Here is a 23,852-nt window from a genome sequence, read left to right as displayed (position 1 = left end):
TTGGATTGTACAGAGGTATGCTAATTATCAATCAATAGTTTGGGGATAACTGGCTCACTGAAATTACATGCAAATGTAGCCTAGTAGCACTCTTAGATGTGCTCTAATCAAAAACTGAGTGACATGTCTTTTAATATGGCAGTTGAATTAAAGTATTTAAATCAAGAGACAAAATAGGTTGCCAAAAATCATTAACCCAGAGATTTTGTCTTATTGTTGGGGGCTTAGCCTACAATAAACCTTTTATGATTGCCTGTTTGTGCTTCATTAGCTGTATTTCTGGTCACATACTGTACATTAGGCACAACACAGACTTCATTCTAGAATTCACTAGAAACTGCACAACATTGTAGTGTAGCCTTTAGAAGCCAAGTATCTCTCTTTTTAATTGTGTGATGAGGGATTTCCAGCAGGCAGCACAACACACAGCACCATGCCTGTTCAGTCCAGCAGTGAGACACAATGCTGTCTGATGTCTCTGCAGGTGATGGGGGAAATGTCATAAAAATCACTGGTTCTCCACTACCTGCCTCATTCAAGATGACACTCACTTGTAACGCTCTATCGCCCCCCTGTTTATTTCCCCCCACCCACAGAAGAGAAAGAGCTGTCATAAAGTATAATTCAGTGAGAGATGTTGGCCTGGCCTACTCAGGCTCACTCAGTGTTCTGTAATTTAATTTGGACAGACAGGCAATAACTGTTGCAGTTCATTTGGAGTATACAATTGTAACAATATGTATGGTTATTGTGTGTGTGTGCAGTGGAGGGTAAACACAAGTACTTTTTTTGCACAACAGCTTGCTCACCTTTTGTTAAAAGAAATTATTAAAAGTATAGAGAACTTTTTTCACTGTGAGCAGTGATCAGTTATTTTTTTACTACCACATTACTGTGTGTGTGTGGATTGACCAAGATACAAGTAGCCTTAAAAGGGCACATGTAGAAAAGCCTAGATAAAACAATTATCCCAATTCGGTTTGGTGAAAAATGACATACTGACTGACAATACATTACAATTATAATGTGGAGCTGATGATGGAACCTACTGGTATGAAGTTAAAACTGAGTTCACGCTCACTGCACTGATATAATCTCGCGATAACTCCTCCCACACGCAGCATCACTCGTTGGTGGTGCCCCAAACAGTGCCCCTCCCACCTTCTCCCGCAGCTTCCATGGGCAATGCTGTTGCTGTGGATTTGATTGACTTGAAACATGTCGGTGTGGTGGTGGGAGCGAACCGGGATGCAGCTGCTGGCATGTGTGACGGGTAGAACCTGTACCCAATCCACACAGCATCACTTTTAAAATGATTATACGAAGCTGCTTTAGTGTTATTGATCAGTTATGATTTTATTTTAAATGAACAAACAGAACGCTGACTGGATTTATTAGATAAGGCTTGATCGGTTGTGTTCTGACTTGTATTTCTGTTGAGGAGGTATAGCCTAGGCTATCTGCATAATGTGTTTGACGATATAGCCCTCAGCATCAGTACCAGGCTCAATCAGAAACACCTTGATGAACCACAACCTGGAATACAAGGACTATTACAATGAAGTCGACTTTCACATAGATCACATCTCGTTTCTAAACCAGTGTATATAATAGATTATAACACCACGTTGGCTGGCGTTTTGCAGGGTACTTTATTACATGGAGCTATTTCCACCTTTTTGTCCCCGAGTAGAATATTTTTGTTGAAGTACACATAAAAACGACCACTGCTCGCAAACTATGGACGAGGAGAATATGACAAAAAGCGACGAGCAGCATTTGAGTTTGCAAAAAGCTTTGCAGCAGTGCGAGTTGGTTCAAAATATGATAGACATAAGCATTTCCAGCTTGGAGGGTTTGAGGACTAAATGTGCCACATCCAACGACTTGACACAAAAAGAAATACGAACGCTGGAGGTAAGCAAAAGCACCCATTCTGTAGAATGAATAGGCTACGGCTACATTGAGGCTAATCTAGCTATGCGTTTTGATCAAAATCAACGTGGGGTTGGTTGTCACGTCTGTCAATCAACATCAATGTACATTATTCAATGTCGTTGAAACGGTTGACTACTATACAATTGGAATACTGTGTTATTTATATGTTATATGCCTACAGCCTAAATGTGTTTTATGCAGTGTAATAAATCAAGAAGCTGTAGCTGCAGTGAGCGAGCTGTTGTGGGCTTGCGCATTCTGCAGGTGGTGGAAAGAAGGTGGAATGTTCAGCTTTAGCACCGTGCACTCTTCTCCACCCGAATTCTCCATGAGAACGTTGAGAACATTAATTGTGTATGATTTATATTATTATCGTCATCATTGCCATTATCATCAGCTCGCGCTTCTATCATCAGCCAGGCTATATGGCCACGACTGTTATGCAAGTGTGTATTAGTGAAATTGCTTCAAATTGTCATCTCATTTAATTGGCCCACAGGGTATTCCGTAAATTGCGTTATGTAATGGCCAGGATATTATCCAAATCCAATGTTGTGTTTTTTATATCAAAACATAGATATATTTGTTTGTCAAGTTAATAAAATAGGGTCTGCATACCCTGTGTACATTTCAGATGCACTTAGGCCCCAATGTGGTTTAGACTACGTAGACATTCCCTGGTGTGTTCCAGGCGGTGATTTCAAATGGAACTATATAAACCGAGGCCCAATGTGACGGGACTTGATGTGTGTGAGTAAAATAGGGAAACTTCATTATCCTAAACATGATGAGATGACATTGGCCTGCAATAAATGTATAATGACGTTTACGTGACCACAGATGAAGGAATAGTATGCATATACTGTTTGTTTATTAACTTAATCATGTAGTGTCCCTTTCCCCACTGATACAAGGGAAACAAATCCACATCTGTCACTCATATGGACTTCATATGTATATAGGCACACCATTTTACAATATACTTTTAGGGATACTGTAAGTAGGCCTAAAGGCTGGAGTTGAATTGAATTTCAGAGTGGTGTAGATATTGAAAACATACAGTATGGCCCTATAACTAGGCCTGCAGTATGGCCACAAAGGAACTCATTAGCCTACATGTTAGTGTGAATAGAACATGCTGAATAGATACCATGATATGTCTAGCTGTCACAATTATTTGATCTAACAAAAGTTCACAGTGTGAAGTTCCTCACTACCTAGCTACCAACCAAAAACACCACTTTGAAATGTAGGGCTAATAGTTTGACTCAGCGAAACTGTGCTGTGTCATGCAGGTATCTTCAGTCAGGAAAAACATGGTTGCATTAAAAACAAAAAAAATGATTTCTACCATTGACATGGGGCCCCTTAAGGCCCATTTAGGTGTAGTGTATGTGCAGGTGTTTGCATGCACATTGTTTGGGCCTTCTGAGGCAGAGGGCACAGTAGATGATTTACATAAAGTTGCTCTTCTTCCTGATTAGTTCTAATAGCATTTCATTAGCATGATGTAATAATGTATTCACAAGTGGTCAAGCAGTTGCCTGTCTCGCAGGCTGTTGATGTAAAAACTTTATGAATACATTTCATTGACTTATTTTTTTTTTTATTGATTGATTGATTGTGTTGGACAAAAGCTTTAGATTGTATACATTAAGAGGACAATCTGCGATTGGTACATCCATTTTTGGACTTTTCAATTAATGACATACAGTGCCTTCGGAAAGTATTCAGACCCCTTTACTTTTCCCACATTTTATTACGCTACAGCCTTATTCTAAAATGGATTAAATCGTTTTTTAACCTCATCAATCTACACATAATACCCCATAATGACATAGCAAAAACAGGTTTTTAGACATTTTTGTATTTGGGGAGTTTCTCCCATTCTTCTCTGCAGGTTGGATGGGGAGCATTGCTGCACAGCTATTTCCAGGTCTCTCCAGAGATGCTAGATTAGGTTCAAATCCGGGCTCTAGCCGGGCCACTCAAGGACATTCAGAGACTTGTCCTGAAGCCACTCCTGCGTTGTCTTGGCTGTGTGCTTAGGGTCATTATCCTGTTGGAGGGTGAACAGTCTCAGGCCCTGAGTTCTCTGGAGCAGGTTTTCATCAAGGATCTCTCTGTACTTTGCTCCGTTCATCTTTGCCTCGATGCCGACTAGTCTCCCTGTCCCTGCCACTGAAAAACATCGCTACAGCATGACGCTTTCACCACCATGCTTCACCGTAGGGATGGTGCCAGGTTTTCTCCAGACGTGACGCTTGGCATTCAGGGAAAAGAGTTCAATTTTGGTTTCATCAGACCAGAGAATCTTGTTTCTCATGGTCTGAGAGTCTTTAGGTGCCTTTTAGCAAACTACAAGTGGGATGTCATGTGCCTTTTACTGAGGAGTGGCTTCCGTTTGGCCACTCTACCATAAATGCCTGATTGGTGGAGTGATGGTTGTTCTTCTTTCTGGAAGGTTCTCCCATCTCCACAGAGGAACTCTGGAGCTCTGTCACAGTGACCATCGGGTTCTTGGTCACCTCACTGACCAAGGGCATTCCCCCCGATTTCTCAGTTTGGCCGGGCGGCCAGCTCTAGGAAGAGTCTTGGTGGTTCCAAACTTCTTCCATCTAAGAATGATGGAGGCCACTGTGTTCTTGAGGACCTTCAATGCTGCAGACATGTTTTGTTACCCTTCACCAGATCTGTGCCTAGACACAATTCTGTCTCGGAGCTCTACAGACAATTCCTTCGACCTCATAGCTTGGTTTTTGCTCTGACATGCACTGTCAACTGTGGGACCTTATATAGACAGATGTGTGCCTTTCCAAATCATGTCCAATCAATTGAATTTAGGTTAACTCCAATCAAGTTGTAGAAACATCTCAAGGATGATCAATGGAAACAGGATGCACCTGAGCTCAACTTCAAGTCTCATAGCAAAGGGTCTGAATACTTATGTAAATAAGGTATTTACTGTCTTTTATTTTTAATACATTTGCAAACATAAAAAAAAACTGTTTTCGCTTTGTCATTATGGTGTATTGTGTGGAGATTGCTGAGGAAAAACATTTATTTAATGAATTTTAGAATAAGGCTGTAACGTAACCAAATGTGGAAAAGTGAAGGGATCTGAATACTTTCCGAAGGCACTGTATACCCATAATTTTTTAATAATATAGCTGTTGTACCCCTTCAAGCCCTAAATATAAACTTGTTTTACTCCATTGTTTGTAAACAATGTAATGTTAACAAACATTGTAGGCCTAGCGTAAAAACATAGTTGAAATACATGTCATGGAGTCCTTGCATCTATGGCTTTGTCTATGACATTGGTTACATTTCTCCAGCCCCATCCCTCAGCTTTTTACCATAACAGTGGCAAAAAGTGGTGGCGGTACAGTATGCTTTGTTATTGTTTGACCTGCAGATTGCCCCTTTACATTGTCTCCTCCAAGTCGGGTCAAGTGTGTAGACTCATTGGCAGGTGACTTATGCACTTATAGCATAATCATGCACCAGTTGCACCCCGTAGATCTTTGCTGCACTTGTTGCTTCTTTGTCGAATTTCAGACAAAGTCCTGTGTTAACCCTGATATATGCATTATTATAGAAACGACTATTTCGAATATGAAAGCATCTAACCATTGCAATTTTGGGATATTACTTAATTAGTCAAATGTCCACCTGCACTGTTCAATACATTGAACTTGTTCGTACATCACAGGTTTGAGGAGCTTTGGGTTCACTTAGATTTTTTAAAACTTTTGCACAAAAGAGCTGTCTTGACCTTTTGTGCAATGCTAATTTGAAGGACAACTTAACCATTGTTAAACCAAAGTTATCATTGTACAGTACAATTCAATGCAATACAACTTCTGAGTGTTTGGATGGCTCATCTAATGCACTGTGGGGCGGTTTCCCTGACAGATTAAGCCTATAGTCCTGGACTATATAGCACTTTCACTGGGGATTCTCCTTTGAGCTTGCTTTTTAGTCCAGAAACAGGCTTAATGTGTTACAGAGTGTGTTTCGCAGTATCTCTCTGTTTTAATGTAAGATGCACGTGGGACAGGTTTGACTATACTGTATCTCAGATGCCTTTTTTCATCATATAAGATTTTGATTAGGTTCTCAGAATCACTTTTATTCGCCAAGCACATTTACATATACCTGGAATTTGACTCAGTGAATTGGTGCCGCTAGCAAATAGACAACTGTACAGACAATACAGACAGAACACAGACAGATGAATTTACACAAATTCAACAAACCGAATATACAATATAAACACAAACATAAAACATACAAATCTAGAGTATAGGCTGATTTACAGTGAGGATATACAATTTGCAGTGGGGATATATTTATATATGCAGAGGGAGGGGCGCTGCCATGACGTGTATATATCCAGTGCATATACAGTGTTGTGCAGAGGTGTATAGTGAAGTCGTTCGTTTTGCAGGTCAATGATGGCAAGGTGCAGTGTTCGGCACAGAGTGCAAAGTCTCTTTATCCCTATGAGCCCGATGGCCGGTTGGGTGAGGGCCACAGCACAGGGGAAGAAACTGTTCAGGTGGCGGGTGGTTTCGGTCATGATTGACCTGAACCATTTGTCAGAGGGGAGTTTTTGTAATAGGGGATGTCCGGGGTGGGCGGGGTTGATGATGATCTTTACTGCACGCTTCCTTGAAAACTCCTCACCCTAGTTATGACCAGCACTTTCTCCCTAGTGTAGACAACAAATGACTGGCCTTAGCCATGGGATCAGGTAACGTATCAGCTCTCCGTAAACCCAATTGTAACCATAACCTTCGGCGCTCAAACACACTCACTGGGACCTAGGATTAGTGTGAAAAGACAACCTCCACACAAACCAGTGTTTACTTCTGTTTCTCTGGTGGTTCTTGACTGCTACTTACCCACTTTTGCCATTCATCCCTTGAATAACGGAGTCTTCTCCTATTGAAAACAAGCTTTTGACCTAGTCCTAAAAAAGTAGCATTGGACAGATTATGATTCATACACCACTATCCATGCCCATGAACAAGAGCTTTAAAACGTTTTTGTACAACTAAAGATTTGGGTAGAAACTGTCTAACCCAAAAAGTATTCTCATGACAATGCGAACACAGGAACAAGTGTCTATGAATCGGGCCAAACTCCTTAGAGATCTACTGACATATAAAAGATTCACATGGGGAGGTTTAGTGTTTTAGACTTAGATAATTCAATTTATGTGTGTAATGAGTTAGAGATAGCAGTCCTCCTTCCTCCCATGAGAAATGTCATGAAATGGAATATTGCTAGATTGTTTATGTTTTTGTTGGTGAGTATCCATGTCAAATATTTACTTTAATGACACTTGCTCTATGCACTGTATTGTACAATAGCTTAGACCTGTTTCAGTAATTGTAGTGCTAGTGGCTAGTTGTTGCAGTTAATTTAAGAATGTATTTTGTAGTGCACTGTATAGGAAATAGGGTGCCATTTGGGACGCAAACATAGCTTCACCAAAGGGACATAACCATAGCTTCACCAAAGGGACATAACCATAGCTTCACCAAAGGGACATAACCATAGCTTCACCAAAGGGACATAACCATAGCTTCACCAAAGGGACATAACCATAGCTTCACCAAAGGGACATAACCATAGCTTCACCAAAGGGACATAACCATAGCTTCACCAAAGGGACATAACCATAGCTTCACCAAAGGGACATTTCATTATTTACGATTCAGACTTTGTTTTCGAATGGTTAAAAATGGAAATAGATGGTAATCAGTGTGTTTATCAATATCAATCCATGCCATGGGCAGTGTAAAGTGGAGAGATGTACCATCGTTCAGTTTGTCCAGGAATTTGTTGTTGTTCTATTGATATATTGGCACAGCCAGTATAGGACATTTAATTGAGAGTGAATTATCTCAAATTGCTTTGAACAAATAAATAATAGTTTCATAAAGGCCTAGAGAAATTCTGTTTTGGTTTAAAGTTTATACATTTTGACCAGGTAAGTTTACATAGAACACATTCTCATTTACAGCAACGACCTGGGGAATAGTTACAGGGGAGAGAACGGGGGAGGAATGAGCCAATTGGAAGCTGGGGATGATTAGGTGGCCATGATGGTCAGATTGGGAATTTAGCCAGGATGCCAGGGTTAACACCCCTACTCGTATGATGAGTGCCGTAGGATCTTTAGTGACCACAGAGAGTCAGTACACCCGTTTAACGTCCCATCCGAAAGACAGCAGCCTACACAGGGAAATGTCCCCAATCACTGCCCTGGGGCATTGGGATATTATTTTCTGGACCAGAGGAAAGAGTGCCTCCTATTGGCCCTCCAACACCACTTCTAGCAGCACCTGGTCTCCTATTCAGGGACCGACCAGGACCACCCCTACTTAGCTTCAGAGGCAAGCCAGCAGTGGGATGCCGGGTGGTATGCTGCTGGCAAAGTGGGTAGAGACCTTTAATGTGGTTCTGCAAATACACCAGAAGTCACTGTCATTATTTTATATATCTAACTTCCTGCCGTATATCCTGTTCACGGAACTGATATGGAAATATTATTATAACCATTATTTGCAGTAGTAGGGATTAGAAGGTCCTGTGTAGATTGTATTTTCAACCAGCAACTACCAGGAAATAACAATGATCACATTTTTTCACACTTTTACAGTGTTAGTTTCATCAGCTGTTGTCCAATATTACACTGCTCAAAAAAATAAAGGGAACACTAAAATAACACATCCTAGATCTGAATGAATGAAATATTCTTATTAAATACTTTTTTCTTTACATAGTTGAATGTGCTGACCACAAAATCACACAAAAATTATCAATGGAAATCAAATTTATCAACCCATGGAGGTCTGGATTTGGAGTCACACTCAAAATGAAAGTGGAAAACCACACTACAGGCTGATCCAACTTTGATGTAATGTCCTTAAAACAAGTCAAAATGAGGCTCAGTAGTGTGTGTGGCCACGTGCCTGTATGACCTCCCTACAACGCCTGGGCATGCTCCTGATGAGGTGGCGGATGGTCTCCTGAGGGATCTCCTCCCAGACCTGGACTAAAGCATCCGCCAACTCCTGGACAGTCTGTGGTGCAACGTGGCGTTGGTGGATGGAGCGAGACATGATATCCCAGATGTGCTCAATTGGATTCAGGTCTGGGGAACGGGCGGGCCAGTCCATAGCATCAATGCCTTCCTCTTGCAGGAACTGCTGACACACTCCAGCCACATGAGGTCTAGCATTGTCTTGCATTAGGAGGAACCCAGGGCCAACAGCACCAGCATATGGTCTCACAAGGGGTCTGAGGATCTCATCTCGGTACCTAATGGCAGTCAGGCTACCTTTGGCGAGCACATGGAGGGCTGTGCGGCCCCCCAAAGAAATGCCACCCCACACCATGACTGACCCACCACCAAACCGGTCATGCTGGAGGATGTTGCAGGCAGCAGAACGTTCTCCACGGCGTCTCCAGACTCTGTCACGTCTGTCACATGTGCTCAGTGTGAACCTGCTTTCATCTGTGAAGAGCACAGGGCGCCAGTGGCGAATTTGCCAATCTTGGTGTTCTCTCGCAAATGCCAAACGTCCTGCACGGTGTTGGGCTGTAAGCACAACCCCCACCTGTGGACGTCGGGCCCTCATACCACCCTCATGGAGTCTGTTTCTGACCGTTTGAGCAGACACATGCACATTTGTGGCCTGCTGGAGGTCATTTTGCAGGGCTCTGGCAGTGCTCCTCCTGCTCCTCCTTGCACAAAGGCGGAGGTAGCGGTCCTGCTGCTGGGTTGTTGCCCTCCTACGGCCTCCTCCACGTCTCCTGATGTACTGGCCTGTCTCCTGGTAGCGCCTCCATGCTCTGGACACTACGCTGACAGACACAGCAAACCTTCTTGCCACAGCTCGCATTGATGTGCCATCCTGGATGAGCTGCACTACCTGAGCCACTTGTGTGGGTTGTAGACTCCGTCTCATGCTACCACTAGAGTGAAAGCACCGCCAGCATTCAAAAGTGACCAAAACATCAGCCAGGAAGCATAGGAACTGAGAAGTGGTCTGTGGTCACCTCCTGCAGAACCACTCCTTTATTGGGGGTGTCTTGCTAATTGCCTATAATTTCCACCTATTGTCTATTCCATTTGCACAACAGCATGTGAAATTTATTGTGAATCAGTGTTGCTTCCTAAGTGGACAGTTTGATTTTACAGAAGTGTGATTGACTTGGAGTTACATTGTGTTGTTTAAGTGTTCCCTTTATTTTTTTGAGCAGTGTATATCAAACACAGGAAAATGCATTTTTACTGCACTGGGCCTTTAACACGTGTGCTTAATGAACATGGGCTGAGTATTGCATAGATGGATCTCACTTTTTGAGAGTGCAGTTTTGGTAGTTGGTAGTTAATCCAAACTACACTATACAGAGCATTCAGAAAGTATTCAGACCCCTTCCCTTTTCCCACATTTTGTTACCTAACAGCCTTATTCTAAAATTGATGAAATAAAAAAAAATCCTCATCAATCTACACGCAATACCCCGTAATGACAAAGCCAAAACAGGTTTTTAGAAATGTTTGCAAATGTATTAGAAATAATAAACAGAAATACCTTATTAAAATAAGTATTCAGACCCTTTGCTATGAGACTCGAAAATAAGCTCAGGTGCACCCTGTTTCCATTGATCATCCTTGAGATGTTTCTACAACTTGATTGGAGTCCACCTGTGGTAAATTAAATTCATTGGACATGATTTGGAAAGGCACACACCTGTCTATATAAGGACCCACAGTTGACAGTGCATGTCACAGCAAAAACCAAGCTATGAGGTCAAAGGAAATGTCCGTAGAGCTTCGAGACAGGATTGTGTCGAGGTACAGATCTGGTGAAGGGTACCAAAACATTTCTGCAGCATTGAAGGTCCTCAAGAACACAGTGGCCTCCATCATTGTTAAATGGAAGAAGTTTGGCTGAGAAACTGAGAAAGCGGGGGGAATGCCCTTGGTCAGGGAGGTGACCAAGAACCCGATGGTCACTCTGACAGAGCTCCAGAGTTCCTCTGTGGAGATGGGAGAGCCTTCCAGAGGGACAATAATTTCTGCAGAACACCATCAATCAGGCCTTTATGATAGAGTGGCCAGACGGAAGCCACTCCTCAGTTAAAGGCACATGACAGCCCACTTGGAGTTTGCCACAAGACACCTAAAGGACTCTCAGACCATGAAAAACAAGATTCTGTGGTCTGATGAAACCAAGATTGAACACTTTGGCCTGAATGCCAAGCGTCACATCCGGAGGAAACTTGGCACCATCCCTACACTGAAGCATGTTGATGGCAGCATCATGCTGTGGGGATGTTTTTCTTGAACCCGATTAAACATCTCTGGAGAGACCTGAAAATAGCTGACAGAGCATGAGAGGATCTGCAGAGAAGAATGAGAGAAACTGTCACGCCCTGACCTTAGAGAGCTGTTTTATTTCTCTATTTGGTTTCGTCAGGGTGTGATTTGGGTGGGCATTCTATGTTTTCTATTTCTTTGTTTTTGGCCGAGTGTGGTTCCCAATCAGAGGCAGCTGTCTATCGTTGTCTCTGATTGGGAATCATACTTAGGCAGCCTTTTTCCCACCTAATGTTCTGGGTAATTATTTATTTTCTGTGTGTGTTTGTGGCGCCACGGTTGCGTCACGTTTGTTTCTGTTAACCTGTTCTTTTTGTGAAGGTTTCACTACGATTAAAAGAAATGTGGAATTACATGCACGCTGCGCCTTGGCTCATCTATGAGAGGGAGTTTGAAGACAGTGAACGTGACAGAATTACCCACCACAAAAAGACCAAGCAGCGTGCGCCAACTTGGAGGACAAGCTGGACCGGGGAGGAGATATTGGCAGGGGACAAGACCCGGTCACGGAAGCCTGAGAGGCAGCTCCAAAAAATCTTTTTTGGGGGGCACACGGGGAGATTGGCGGAGTCAGGGTTTAGACCTGAGCCAACTCCCCGTGCTTACCGTGGGGAGCATGTGACCGGTCAGGCACCGGGCCATGGATCATCACTGGAGGCGTCATGCCATGGATCATCACTAGAGGCTTCGTACGTGGAGCCGGAACAGGTCTCACCGGACTGAGGAGACGTCCTGGAAGCCTGGTGTGTGGAGCTGCCACAGGGCTTACCAGGCTGGGGAGACATACCGGAGGCCTGGTACGTGGAACCGGATACACTGGGCCGTGGAGGAGCACTGGAGGTCTCGAGCGTAGAGCTGGCACAACCTGTCTTGGCTGGATGCCCACTTCCGCCCGGCAAATGTGGGGCGCTGGCACAGAGCGCACCAGCCTGTGAATGCTCACTGGAGACACAGTGCGTGTCCGGTCCGGAGTCTCTGGCGACGATCCACGGTACGGTTCCACGGAAGCGGAGGGATCAGCGTGCGGAGCGGGGGCTACGTCCCGAACCGGAGCCGCCACCGAGGATAGATGCCCACCCGGACCATCCCCTATAGAGTCAGGTTTTGCGGCTGGAGTCCGCACCTTTGGTGGGGGGTGGTACTGTCACGCCCTGACCTTAGAGAGCCATTTTATTTCTCTATCTGGTTAGGTCAGGGTGTGATTTGGGTGGGCATTCTATGTTTTCTATTTATTTGTTTTTGGCCAAGTGTGGTTCCCAATCAGAGGCAGCTGTCTATCGTTGTCTCTGATTGGGAACCATACTTAGGCAGCCTTTTTCCCACCTAATGTTGTGGGTAATTATTTATTTTCTGTGTGTGTTTGTGTGCGCCACGGTTGCGTCACGTTTGTTTCTGTTTACCTGTTCTTTTTGTGAAGGTTTCACTACGATTAAAATAAATGTGGAATTACATGTACGCTGCGCTGCACCTTGGCTCATCTAGGACAGGGAGTTTGAAGACAGTGAACATGACAGAAACTCCCCAAATACAGGTGTGCCAAACTTGTAGCGTCTTACCCAAGAAGACTCGAGGCTGTAATCGCTGCCAAATGTGCTTCAACAAAGTACTGAGTAAAGGGTCTGAATACTTTTTATTTTATTTTTTATTTCACCTTTATTTAACCAGGTTGGCCAGTTGAGAACAAGTTCTCATTTACAACTGCCAAGATAAAACAAAGCAGTGTGACAAAACCAACAACACAGAGTTACACATAAACAAATGTACAGTCAATAACACAATACTTATGTAAATGTAATATTGCATTTTTTTGTTTTTAATACATTTGCAAAAAATTCTAAAAACCTGTTTTTGCTTTGTAATTATGGGTTATTTTGTGTAGAATAATGAGAAAATAAACTATTTAATCAATTTTCAAAATGTGGAAAAGGTCAAGGGGTCTGAATACTTTCAGAATGCACTGTATATAGAAAAGTATGTGGCCACCCCTTCAAATTAGTGGATTCGGCTATTTCAGCCACACCTGTTGCTGACAGGTGATTAAAATCGAGCACACAGCCATGCAATCTCCATAAACAAACATTGGCAGTAGAACGGCCTCACAGAAGAGCTTAGTGACTTTCAACTTGGCACCGTCATAGGATGCCACCTTTTACATCAAGTCAGTTCGTCAAATTTCTGCCCTTCTAGAGCTGCCCCGGTCAACTGTAAGGGCTATTATTGTAAAGTGGAAATGTCTAGGAGCAACAACGGCTCAGCCGCGAAGTGGTAGGCACACAAGCTCACAGAACAGGACCGCCGAGTGCTGAAGCGAGTAGCGCATAAAATCGTCTGTTCTCGGTTGCAACACTCGCTACCGAGTTCCAAACTGCCTCTGGAAGCACAAGAGCTGTTCGTCGGGAGCTTCATGAAATGGGTTTCCATGGCCAAGCTCGCCACCGTTGGACTCTGGAGCCGTGTAAACGCGTTCTCTGGAGTGATTAATTACGCTTCACCACCTGGCAGTCTGATGGATGAATCTGGGTTTGGTGGATGACATGAGAACTGTACCTGCCTGAATGCATAGTGCCAACTGTAAAGTTTGGTGGAGGAGGAATAATGGTCTGGGGCTGTTGGTTCAGGCTAGGAAATCTTAACGCTACAGCATACAATAACATTCTAGATGATTCTGTGCTTCCAACTTTGTGGCAACAGTTTGGGGAAGGCCCTTTCCTGTTTCAGCATGAAAATGAGGTCCATACAGAAATGGTTTGTCGAGATTGGTGTGGAAGAACTTGACTGGCCTGCACAGAGCCCTGACCTCAACCCCATTGAACACCTTTGGGATGAATGGGAACGCCGACTGCGAGCCAGGCCTATTCGCCCAATATCAGTGCCCGACCTCACTACTGCTATTGTGGCTAAATGGAAGCAAGTCCCTGCATCAATGCTCCAACATCTAGTGGAAAGCCTTCCCAGAAGAGTGGAGGCTGTTACAGCAGCAAAGGGGGAACCAACTCCATATAAATTCCCATGATCTTGAAATGAGATGTTCGACGAGCAGGTGTCCACATACTTTTGGTCATGTAGTGTATATTATTCCATTGTTTTGGAGGTCATTAAGTCTTTGTAAACAAACAATGTATAGCTTCACAATATGTTTTATTGAATGCAGCCTACTTCAAACCTGTCCCAGCTGTTACATCTATTTGAACAATTCCAGAGATAGCACACCTGATTCAACTCATCAACTAATCATCAAACTAGTTCAGCACTACAACATATTTGTGAAACATCTGGGGGTCCCAAAAGTGAGATTTGAAAAGTACTGCTCTAATGGACTAGGATTCCATGCATCCATAGCTATCCGAAACTTTTGGTTGTGCTCCTCCGTCTCTAACTCACACATGTCCCTCTGTCTCCCCCTGCAGGGAAAGCTGGTGAAGTACTTCAGTCGCCAGCTGTCCTGTAAGGTGAGAGTGGCCTCACAGGAGGACAGCACTGAGCTACAGGACTTCCCCAGACTGGGACACTGGTTCCGCATCGTCAACCTGAGGAAGGAGGTCACTGAGGTACATTGATTTACATCCACGTATCACTATCATCGCAAGGAAAGCCTTCTTACAAATAGCCGATGGTCTGCACAATTTGTGCAAGTAAGACTAAGGGAAAACAAGAAAATAGTTATGTTTTTAGTATTGAAATTCCTCTGGCAATAGGATGAAAGACACTATATGGGTCTGGGCCAGGGGTGTTACCCTGGTAGTGTAGCCGATGTGAAATGGCTAGATTAGTGCTCTATGCAAGACAGAGGCTGAAACATGACCTTTTTCATGGGAGACTTTTCTTAACATTGAATAAAACATAGGACTAGAATAAGGCTCAGACGGCATTCGCTTCTCTTCATGAGGATTGAATGGATCTAAATGCATAACTGCTATAGGCCATACATTCAGGTAGGCTGCCACCAACAAGGTTGCGTGTTGTCATAAATGCGACATATCTGTGCAGAACACTTCTATATGGGAAAAATCAAACTGACGCATTAAAATAATTTGAAAGAAATGATGGGGTGCAACATGGTAATGTCAGGAATTTGACACAAATATGTTAGGTATAACAGTAGGCTATAACCACTTGATCAAAAGATTCAAATTGGGATTTCAGCAATGTAATAATCAAGACTTTATTTGACAAAGGAGAAAGATTTGTTGGGGCAAGGAGAGGGACGGAAGCAACACGGTTACAATAGGAATGGAGCCACTCAGTGTGACTAGACCAGGGCCTGTATTTACCAAGTGTCTTATGGTAGGAGTGCTGATGTAGGATAAAGGATTTCCAAGTCCATGTAATGATAAGCATGTAAGAGGCAAACCTGGTCTTATATCAGCGTTCTCTGATACTCTTTGTAAATACGGGCCCAAATTTACTCTTTGTAAATACGAGTGTTAGTAGTCTGCTGGTCTCCCTTTAAATTAGTGTCTGATTTAGACCTGGGAAACCAGGTATGCTGACTCCCTGTGTGGGAGAAATTTAAACCTGCAGTCGCTATTGCCTGCCATAACTGGAATTTGACTCATAGTACTTGAGTGTTACCCAGGGTGCCAGTCTGTTTCTGCTTTTTTTGCCAGCTCCTTATGGAGTTGTCCATGACAACGGAGTAGGCAAAAGTACAAACAGATCTGGGACCAGGTTACTTGTGTGTGTTCTGTAGGAGATGGATCCGGGCGACGTGACTCTGGTGGGGCTGCTGGAGATGAGTGATGAGCAGGTGTGTGAGGCCATGGAGAGGTTCGGAGCCAACGACGAGGAGTGTGCCCGGCTCAACGCCTCTCTGTCCTGCCTCAGGAAAGCCCACCAGTCAGGTAGGAACCCGACACACACGAAGGGAGGGAGAGAGAGAGGGAGGGAGGGAGGGAGGAAAGGCGAGAGGGAGGAAAGGCGAGAGGGAAGAAAGGCAGACAGTGGGGACAAGTCAGGTAGGGCCCTAACACATGCAATCGCTGAGGAAGGAACAGAGAGAGGGAGGGCACTCTGGAATGTAACCGTGACTCTTCTCCAGGTTGTTATTGCCTCAGCAAGGCCCACAGCCAGTTCTTGGCAAGCTTTCAGTGAGTGTACTATACAGTAGCCTCATACTACCATCCTGATCTCGCGAGCTTACGTATGTTTCTCTACAAGCTACACGAAAAACATATTTATGCAGCTCGTGAGATCAGGATTGTAGTACTAGGCTATCTATACGTACAGTTCATGAGGAGTTTTCATAATATGGTGAATGTCGCCCCCTGTTGACCAGATTTTGCAGCACATTATAAATTCAGTAGGATGCAGTCTCAGAAATGTGCCTTCAGTGTGGAAACTGTCAAATAAAACATTTAGAAGTGGGTCATTGTTTGATATGGGGATATTATGTGTTTGTTCACAATGAGGGCTGGAGTTTACAATGAATGGTAGGATTGAATCTGTTGATTCTGCTAGTTTATTGTGTTGTGTTAGTGCTGGACTAGGGCAAAATCCTGCAAGGTTCAAATAATACAAGGCTTGATTTGGCAAAAGCCCAGAATAGAACAGAAAGGGAAATATCTAGAAAATATCTTGGAGATAAATGATCGATATTGAGTCATTAATAACTCTTGCCATTATTGTATTAATTAAGCATTAGTCTCTCTGCCCTCATATACTGTAACAACTAGAGCTAGTCAACCCCTTATCTGTGACTGAGTGATATTCTCATAGTAGTCTTGTCTCCTCATTCCTCTCCATGGGTGTATCTCAATTGTTAAAAGGCTCTCCTCGCCTCCTTTTCTTATCTCCACCGTGGTAAAATAATCAGACAGGTAAAACATTTTGCTTTCACCTGTCCAGTGTTTTCAGATTAGCATAGATGAAGGGTGGATACGAGGAGAGGAGGCTGCTGTAGATCAGTGGTTCCCAACCAGGGTTACTAGGACCCTGGGGGTACTTGGCCTATCCACAAGGGGTACTTGAGAAGATTAATGAGACCATAGGCCCACTGGTAAAATGCACATGAGGGGGTACTTCAGCGGTACTCAGGGCAGAGCAACATTTTGTTGGTGGTACTGTAACTGAGAAAGGTTGGGAACCACTGCTGTAGACTATTGTGATGCACACTCTGAGCACACAGGGCATTTAGTCCAATGCTACTTTGTCCAATAGAGGGCAGCACAGACCACGTGTTTATTTTCTGAACTGAGCAGCATAGTGTTGTAGTGTTGCGGGCTGAACAGAAGGGGGCACTAGACCATCAGGAAACCAGCACTATCACTAGGTTTGATAACAAGGTTTGATAACCTGTCATGTTATGCGTGTGTGTTCCTCCTACACACACATACACACACGCACACACACCTACATGTTTGAATTAATGCCCACCAGATGTGTCTCTCATATGTTTCACTGGGAATACTTTAGGACATGTTGTCAAAGCCAAGTTGAGCATAGTTGCATTGTCACTGCAGTGTTCTCCTCATTAAAGCCATAATACACAGACCGTTTTCTTTTCTCCAAATGAAAAAAAGACTGCAGATCTTGCTTCAGGAAAACCTGTTCACGTACCAAACTGTTGTCAGATAACACAACGCCCCGTCGGCCCAAATGCTCATCATCGGCTCACTTCCCTTCTCTCCTTTGATTCTACACACAGCTAACTCCAGTAATAATAATAATAATGAATTGGATTTATATAGCACCTTTTTACCAATTGAGGTGCACAAAGTGCTTTACATACTGTAGTAAGGGGGAAACACACCTCATTCACCACTAATGTGTGGCACCCACTTGGGTATTGCACGGCAACCATTTTTTGTTCCAGAACGCTCAGCTAGCATGGTGGAGCGGTAAGGAGTGATATATGTCAATTAGGATTGAGGGTAAGGTTAGGTGGCCATGATGGAATGGGGCCAGGTCACCGGGGTTAACACCCCTACTTTTGTGTGTGTGTGTGTGTGTGTGTGTCATATATGTGTATCCAGCCACTATCTCACCCCAGCCCAGAGCCTATTCAACACCCACAGGTTACAATGAACCTGCCTACTGCCCTGCGTAGGGTGCCATGGGATTTTTAACAACCACAGAGAGTCAGTTTAACATCCCATCCGGAAGATGGCACCCTACGCAAGGCAGTAGGCAGGTTCATTGTAACCTGTGGGTGTTGAATAGGTTCTGGGCTGGGGTGAGATAGTGGCTGGATACACACACACACACACACACACACACACACACACACACACACACACACACACACACACAGACACACACACACACACACACACACACACACACACACACACACACACACACACACACTGGTCTGGCCTGGTCTGTGTGTCTGTTCCTGAGGCATGATTAGATTGCAGCCGGTAGCTGATTGGCGGCTGAGTTCTGACTTCCTCCACAGGAGCCGGCCAGGCGGTAGGACGCCCATACAGGGTCCAGCTGGGTGTGTGTGTCCTTGTGTTTGTCCTTCTTCTGTGTGTATGTTTTGTGTGTCTGTGTGTTTGTCTGTCTCTCTCTCTCTCTCGCTCTCTGTGTGTGGGTGCATGCGTGTTTGTGCGTCAAGCCTGAAAGATTATCACACATAGGCTAGGTGTATACATGAAATAGATCCAACCCAGCCCAACTCACCCCAGGTATACATTAGATAGCAATGCACAACATGGATAACTAAGACTGTAGCTCTGTGTTATACAGACAGTTCCATTAGAAAATGCTGCTACTACTGCTGTGCTTGTTCTCCAGTCCTCCTGGTTCACAAAGGCAGCACAGGCGCTGGACACACACAGGCACACACACACACACACACACACACACACACACACACACACACACACACACAGACACACACACACACACACACACACACACACACACACACACACACACACACACACACACACACACACACACACTAATGGGCTCTTTTCAAACGAATGGCTGGAGAGAGGTGTGAATGTAATAGCAACACCACACACTGCGCTGCTGCTATAAGGGCCACTCATACTCAGAGCGAAGGGGAGAGAAAGGCCTATTCTATCTCCCAGCCTCAGCCCTTTCTTTAAACCTGAAGGGAAAGAATATAACCACCACTACACCATCACGCTCAGCCACCACTTTTAAATATTACATTTTTAAATGATCTGAGAGGAACGGGGTCCGTTGGGAGGATTCGTCATCGTCCTCTATGGAAGCCTGTCTTTGTAACTCCTACGCAGAACATGAGTACGCAGAATATTCTCTTGCCTCGAATCACATGAAAAAGTAATAATTGTCACATTATTTTGTAATGACTCTTAAGGCCATCGCAGACTTTGTTGGCCAGCACTTCTGTTTTTTTGACAAGACAGTGACTAATAAAGACTTTGCGGTGTACAGGATTTGTAACCTCACTCGGACTCTTCAGCTTGAAATGTCTCCACCCGCACAGCTGAATTGCTAGCTTTTTGGTGGCGTAGCTGGTTAAGATGTTTGCAAAGGGATGGTAAACGCCCCACTGGGCACACTACATCATTTCAATGTGGCTAATTGGGTCATATTTAGTTGAGACGTTGATCAATGAGATTACAACCTATATTCACCCACTGAAAAAGACAGCTAAAAGTTAGATGAATATCCAATGTGTTGGTCTAAAAGAAAAACCAAATTCCATTGGAAAAACAATGTCAGATTTTTGGTTTAGTTGTCACCAAAATATCTATTACTGCTCTTTCAACCATTTTAAAAGCACAGCAAAGTTAAAATGTTTAGATATTAGAGATACTCTGAGATACTCTGAATGATCGGCTATGAAAAGCCAACTGACATTTACTCCTGAGGTGCTGACCTGTTGCACCCTCGACAACCACTGTGATTATTATTATTTGACCCTGCTGGTCATCTATGAACATTTGAACATCTTGGCCATGTTCTGTTATGATCTCCACCCGGCACAACCAGAAGAGGACTGGCCACACCTCATAGCCTGGTTCCTCTCTAGGTTTCTTCCAAGGTTCTGGCCTTTCTAGGGAGTTTTTCCTAGCCACTGTGCTTCTACACCTGCATTGCTTGCTGTTTGGGGTTTTAGGCTGGGTTTCTGTACAGCACTTTGAGATATCAGCTGATGTAAGAAGGGCTTTATAAATACATTTGATTGATTGATTGATTGTTCAATGCCATAAGAGATTCTGTGCAGATTATTACCTTTAATTGTGACGATCTCTACTGACCTGCGCTTTATATGATTAGATAAGAAGAAATGTAGTTACTGTAACATCAAAATGTGGCCGTGGATGTGTTATTCATTTTAAGGTTGAATGTTACATTAGTTTGTAAGATAGCCTTAACTTTAGGCTATCTACTGTAATCAAAGGTAATATTGAGTTGTGTTTGGTTGACAATGCAACCACATATCAACATTTACATTTATCTTCTGCTTGGATAGTTCCATCTGTGCCACTGACTTAGTCTGGATTTAATTCCAGTTTGTCTACAAATTAATAATTGATAGGTTCGATTCAAGTCTCCATCTCAACCAAAAATCTAAGTTATAGAATATGACTAAATCAAATCAAACTTCAAATGAACTTGAAAAAAACTTTTCTTCATATGTTGATATTTGTTTGCGTTGACAACCAAATATAATTAAATATCCCTAAATATCATTACATTTGAAATCAACCAGAGGTTGAAACCCTAAGCATATTGTATTGTCTATTTTTAGTTGAATTCTTGGTTTAATTCCAACAATTGCTGTTGATGACTTTGCAAATGCTATATACAGTTGAAGTCGGAAGTGTACATACACATACGTTGGAGTCAGCAAAACTTGTTTTTCAACCACTCCACACATTTCTTGCTAACAAACTATAGTTTTGGCAAGTCAGTTAGGACATCTACTTTGTGCATGACACAAGTAATTTTTCCAACAATTGTTTACAGAAAGATTGTTTAACTTATAATTCACTGTATCACAAATTCCAGTGGGTCAGAAGTTTACATACACTAAGTTGACCGTGCCTTTAAACAGCTTGGAAAATTCCTGAAAATTATGTCATGGCATTAGAAGCTTCTGATAGGCTAATTGACATCATTTGAGTCAATTGAAGGTGTACCTGTGGATGTATTTCAAGGCCTACCTTTCAAGGCCTACCAAAGTGCCTCTTTGCTTGACATCATGGGAAAATCAAAAGAAATTAGCCAAGACCTCAGAAAAGAAATTGTAGACCTCCACAAGTCTGGTTCATCCTTGGGAGCAATTTCCAAACACTTGAAGGTACCACGTTCATCTGTACAAACAATAGTACGCAAGTATAAACACCATGGGACCACGCAGCCATCATACCGCTCAGGAAGGAGACGCGTTCTGTCTCCTAGAGATTAATGTACATTGGTGCGAGAAGTGCAAATCAATCCCAAAACAACAGCAAAGGACCTTGTGAAGATGCTGGAGGAAACAGGTACAAAGTATCTATATCCACAGTAAAACTAGTCCTATATCGACATAACCTGAAAGGCCGCTCAGCAAGGAAGAAGCCACTGCTCCAGAACCGCCATAAAAAGCCAGACTACGGTTTGCAACTGCACATGGGGACAAATCGTACTTTTTGGAGAAATGTCCTCTGGTCTGATGAAACAAAAATAGAATTGTTTGGCCATAATGACCATTGTTATGTTTGGAGGAAAAAGGGGGAGGCTTGCAAGCTGAAGAACACCATCCCAACCGTGAAGCACAGGGGTGGCAACATCATGTTGTGGGGGTGCTTTCCTGCTGGAGGGACTGGTGCACTTCACAAAATAGATGACATCATGGGTCAGGAAAATGATGTGGATATATTGAAGCAACATCTCAAGACATCATTCAGGAAGTTAAAGCTTGATCAGAAATGGGTCTTCCAAATGGACAATGACCCCAAGCATACTTCCAAAGTTGTGGCAGAATGGCTTAAAGACAACAAAGTCAAGGTATTGAAGTGGCCATCACAAAGCCCTGATCTCAATCCTATAGAATATTTGTGTGCAGAACTGAAAAAGCAAGGAGGCCTACAAACCTGACTCAGTTACACCAGCTCTGTCAGGAGGAATGGGCCAAAATTCACCCAATTTATTGTGGGAAGCTTGTGGAAGGCTACTCGAAACGTTTGACCCAAGTTAAACAATTTAAATACTAATTAAGTGTATGTAAACTTCTGACCCACTGGGAATGTGATGAAAGAAATAAAAGCTGAAATAAATAATTCTCTCCACTATTATTCTGACATTTCACATAAAATAAAGTGGTGTTCCTAACTGACCTAAGACAGGGAATTTTTACTAGGATTAAATGTCAGGAATTGTGAAAAACTGAGTTTAAATGTATTTGGCTAAGGTGTATGTAAACTTCTGACTTCAACTGTAGGCCTAAATATCATAATTGATGTGTGATGAAGTATGGTAACATTTTACTTGCTCCCTTGACTTCGATAGCAAAGGTGAATCTATTTAGTTTTTAAGGGGAGATTTCTCAACAATCATGCTCATTGCTAATAGTTAGTAATAAATATCAAAGCTAAGTAGGGCTGGGCTTGGTTAAAACCTTGGATGGGAGTCTAAAGGGTAGCAGTTGATAGATCAATCCTCCAGTAGGAGATGCTGCCCAGACTGTCTTTTCTTCTTCTGATAGTGTGTATAAAAAAAATCTGACATTGTTTTAAAGGTACAAATTCAACATATATATAACATTTTATTACCATGATGACATAATCCTGTGGTTGAAATTTCACCCTCGAAGAACAGCAGTTTATGTTGATGACTTTTTAAAAATCCGACGTATTTTCCACGTAGATTCCACGTCACAATACATTGAGAAATTACATTGAACCAACGTTGATTCCACCATTTTGTGCCCAGTGGGGTGTGTTTGCGAGACAGAGGTCCCGCGTTTCAGTCTCTGTGTGAGCTTGTTAGTGGGGAAGATGTATGGTTAAGGAAGTACAGTGATGTCTGTCACAGTTGCATACATAAAAAGGTTTTAAAGGTTCAAATAGAGAAACGTAACGCATAAATGCATAGTAAAAAGTGAGCTAAGTAATACACTTAGAGCAAATGAGAATGTCAGCTATTAAGAACACTTAGAATAGTTTATTACGTTAAAAACAAATGCAAGGTGATTGTCGCTTTCAACCAAGCTCTTGGTTTGTATTTCAGCGCACAAGTTGCTTTAGTAATGACTCATATTATTCCAGCTAGGGGCTCGTCAGTTGGTCCTCTGTGTTGCTGCAATATCCACACATTCTATGACCCAGCATGCCCCTCTTCACGCACGCACGCACGCACGCACGCACGCACGCACGTACGCACGCACGCACGCACGCACGCACGCACGCACGCACGCACGCACGCACACACACTGTAAACCAGACATCCTGCCTTGTCCTTACTAATAGTATTGATCTAGCCCTAACGCTGAGAGCTAAGTTTACATGAGAGAGACAATTCGTGCCCTGAAGTTAGTCTCAGATTCAGTATCTGTCCTCACTCATCTTTTCATCATTAAACG

At 43.1% G+C, this 23,852-nt stretch overlaps 1 protein-coding gene across 1 annotated transcript in view; it reads left to right on the top strand.

Annotated features, from left to right (window-relative positions):
• The first annotated feature begins 1,740 nt into the window (after positions 1-1,740).
• Positions 1,741-23,852, top strand: part of ksr2 (kinase suppressor of ras 2) — a 157,720-nt gene continuing 135,608 nt past the window's right edge. Inside the window, 3 exon segments of the mRNA XM_039003191.1 lie at positions 1,741-1,917; positions 14,752-14,892; positions 16,035-16,185. Of these exon segments, the coding sequence (XP_038859119.1) occupies positions 1,741-1,917; positions 14,752-14,892; positions 16,035-16,185 (469 nt within the window).

The sequence above is a fragment of the Salvelinus namaycush genome, chromosome 1, assembly GCF_016432855.1.
Source record: "Salvelinus namaycush isolate Seneca chromosome 1, SaNama_1.0, whole genome shotgun sequence".
NCBI classification, from domain to species: Eukaryota; Metazoa; Chordata; class Actinopteri; order Salmoniformes; family Salmonidae; genus Salvelinus; species Salvelinus namaycush.
The sequence above is the reverse complement of the archived record's forward strand: the minus strand, read 5'-3'. Positions and strand labels throughout refer to the sequence as shown.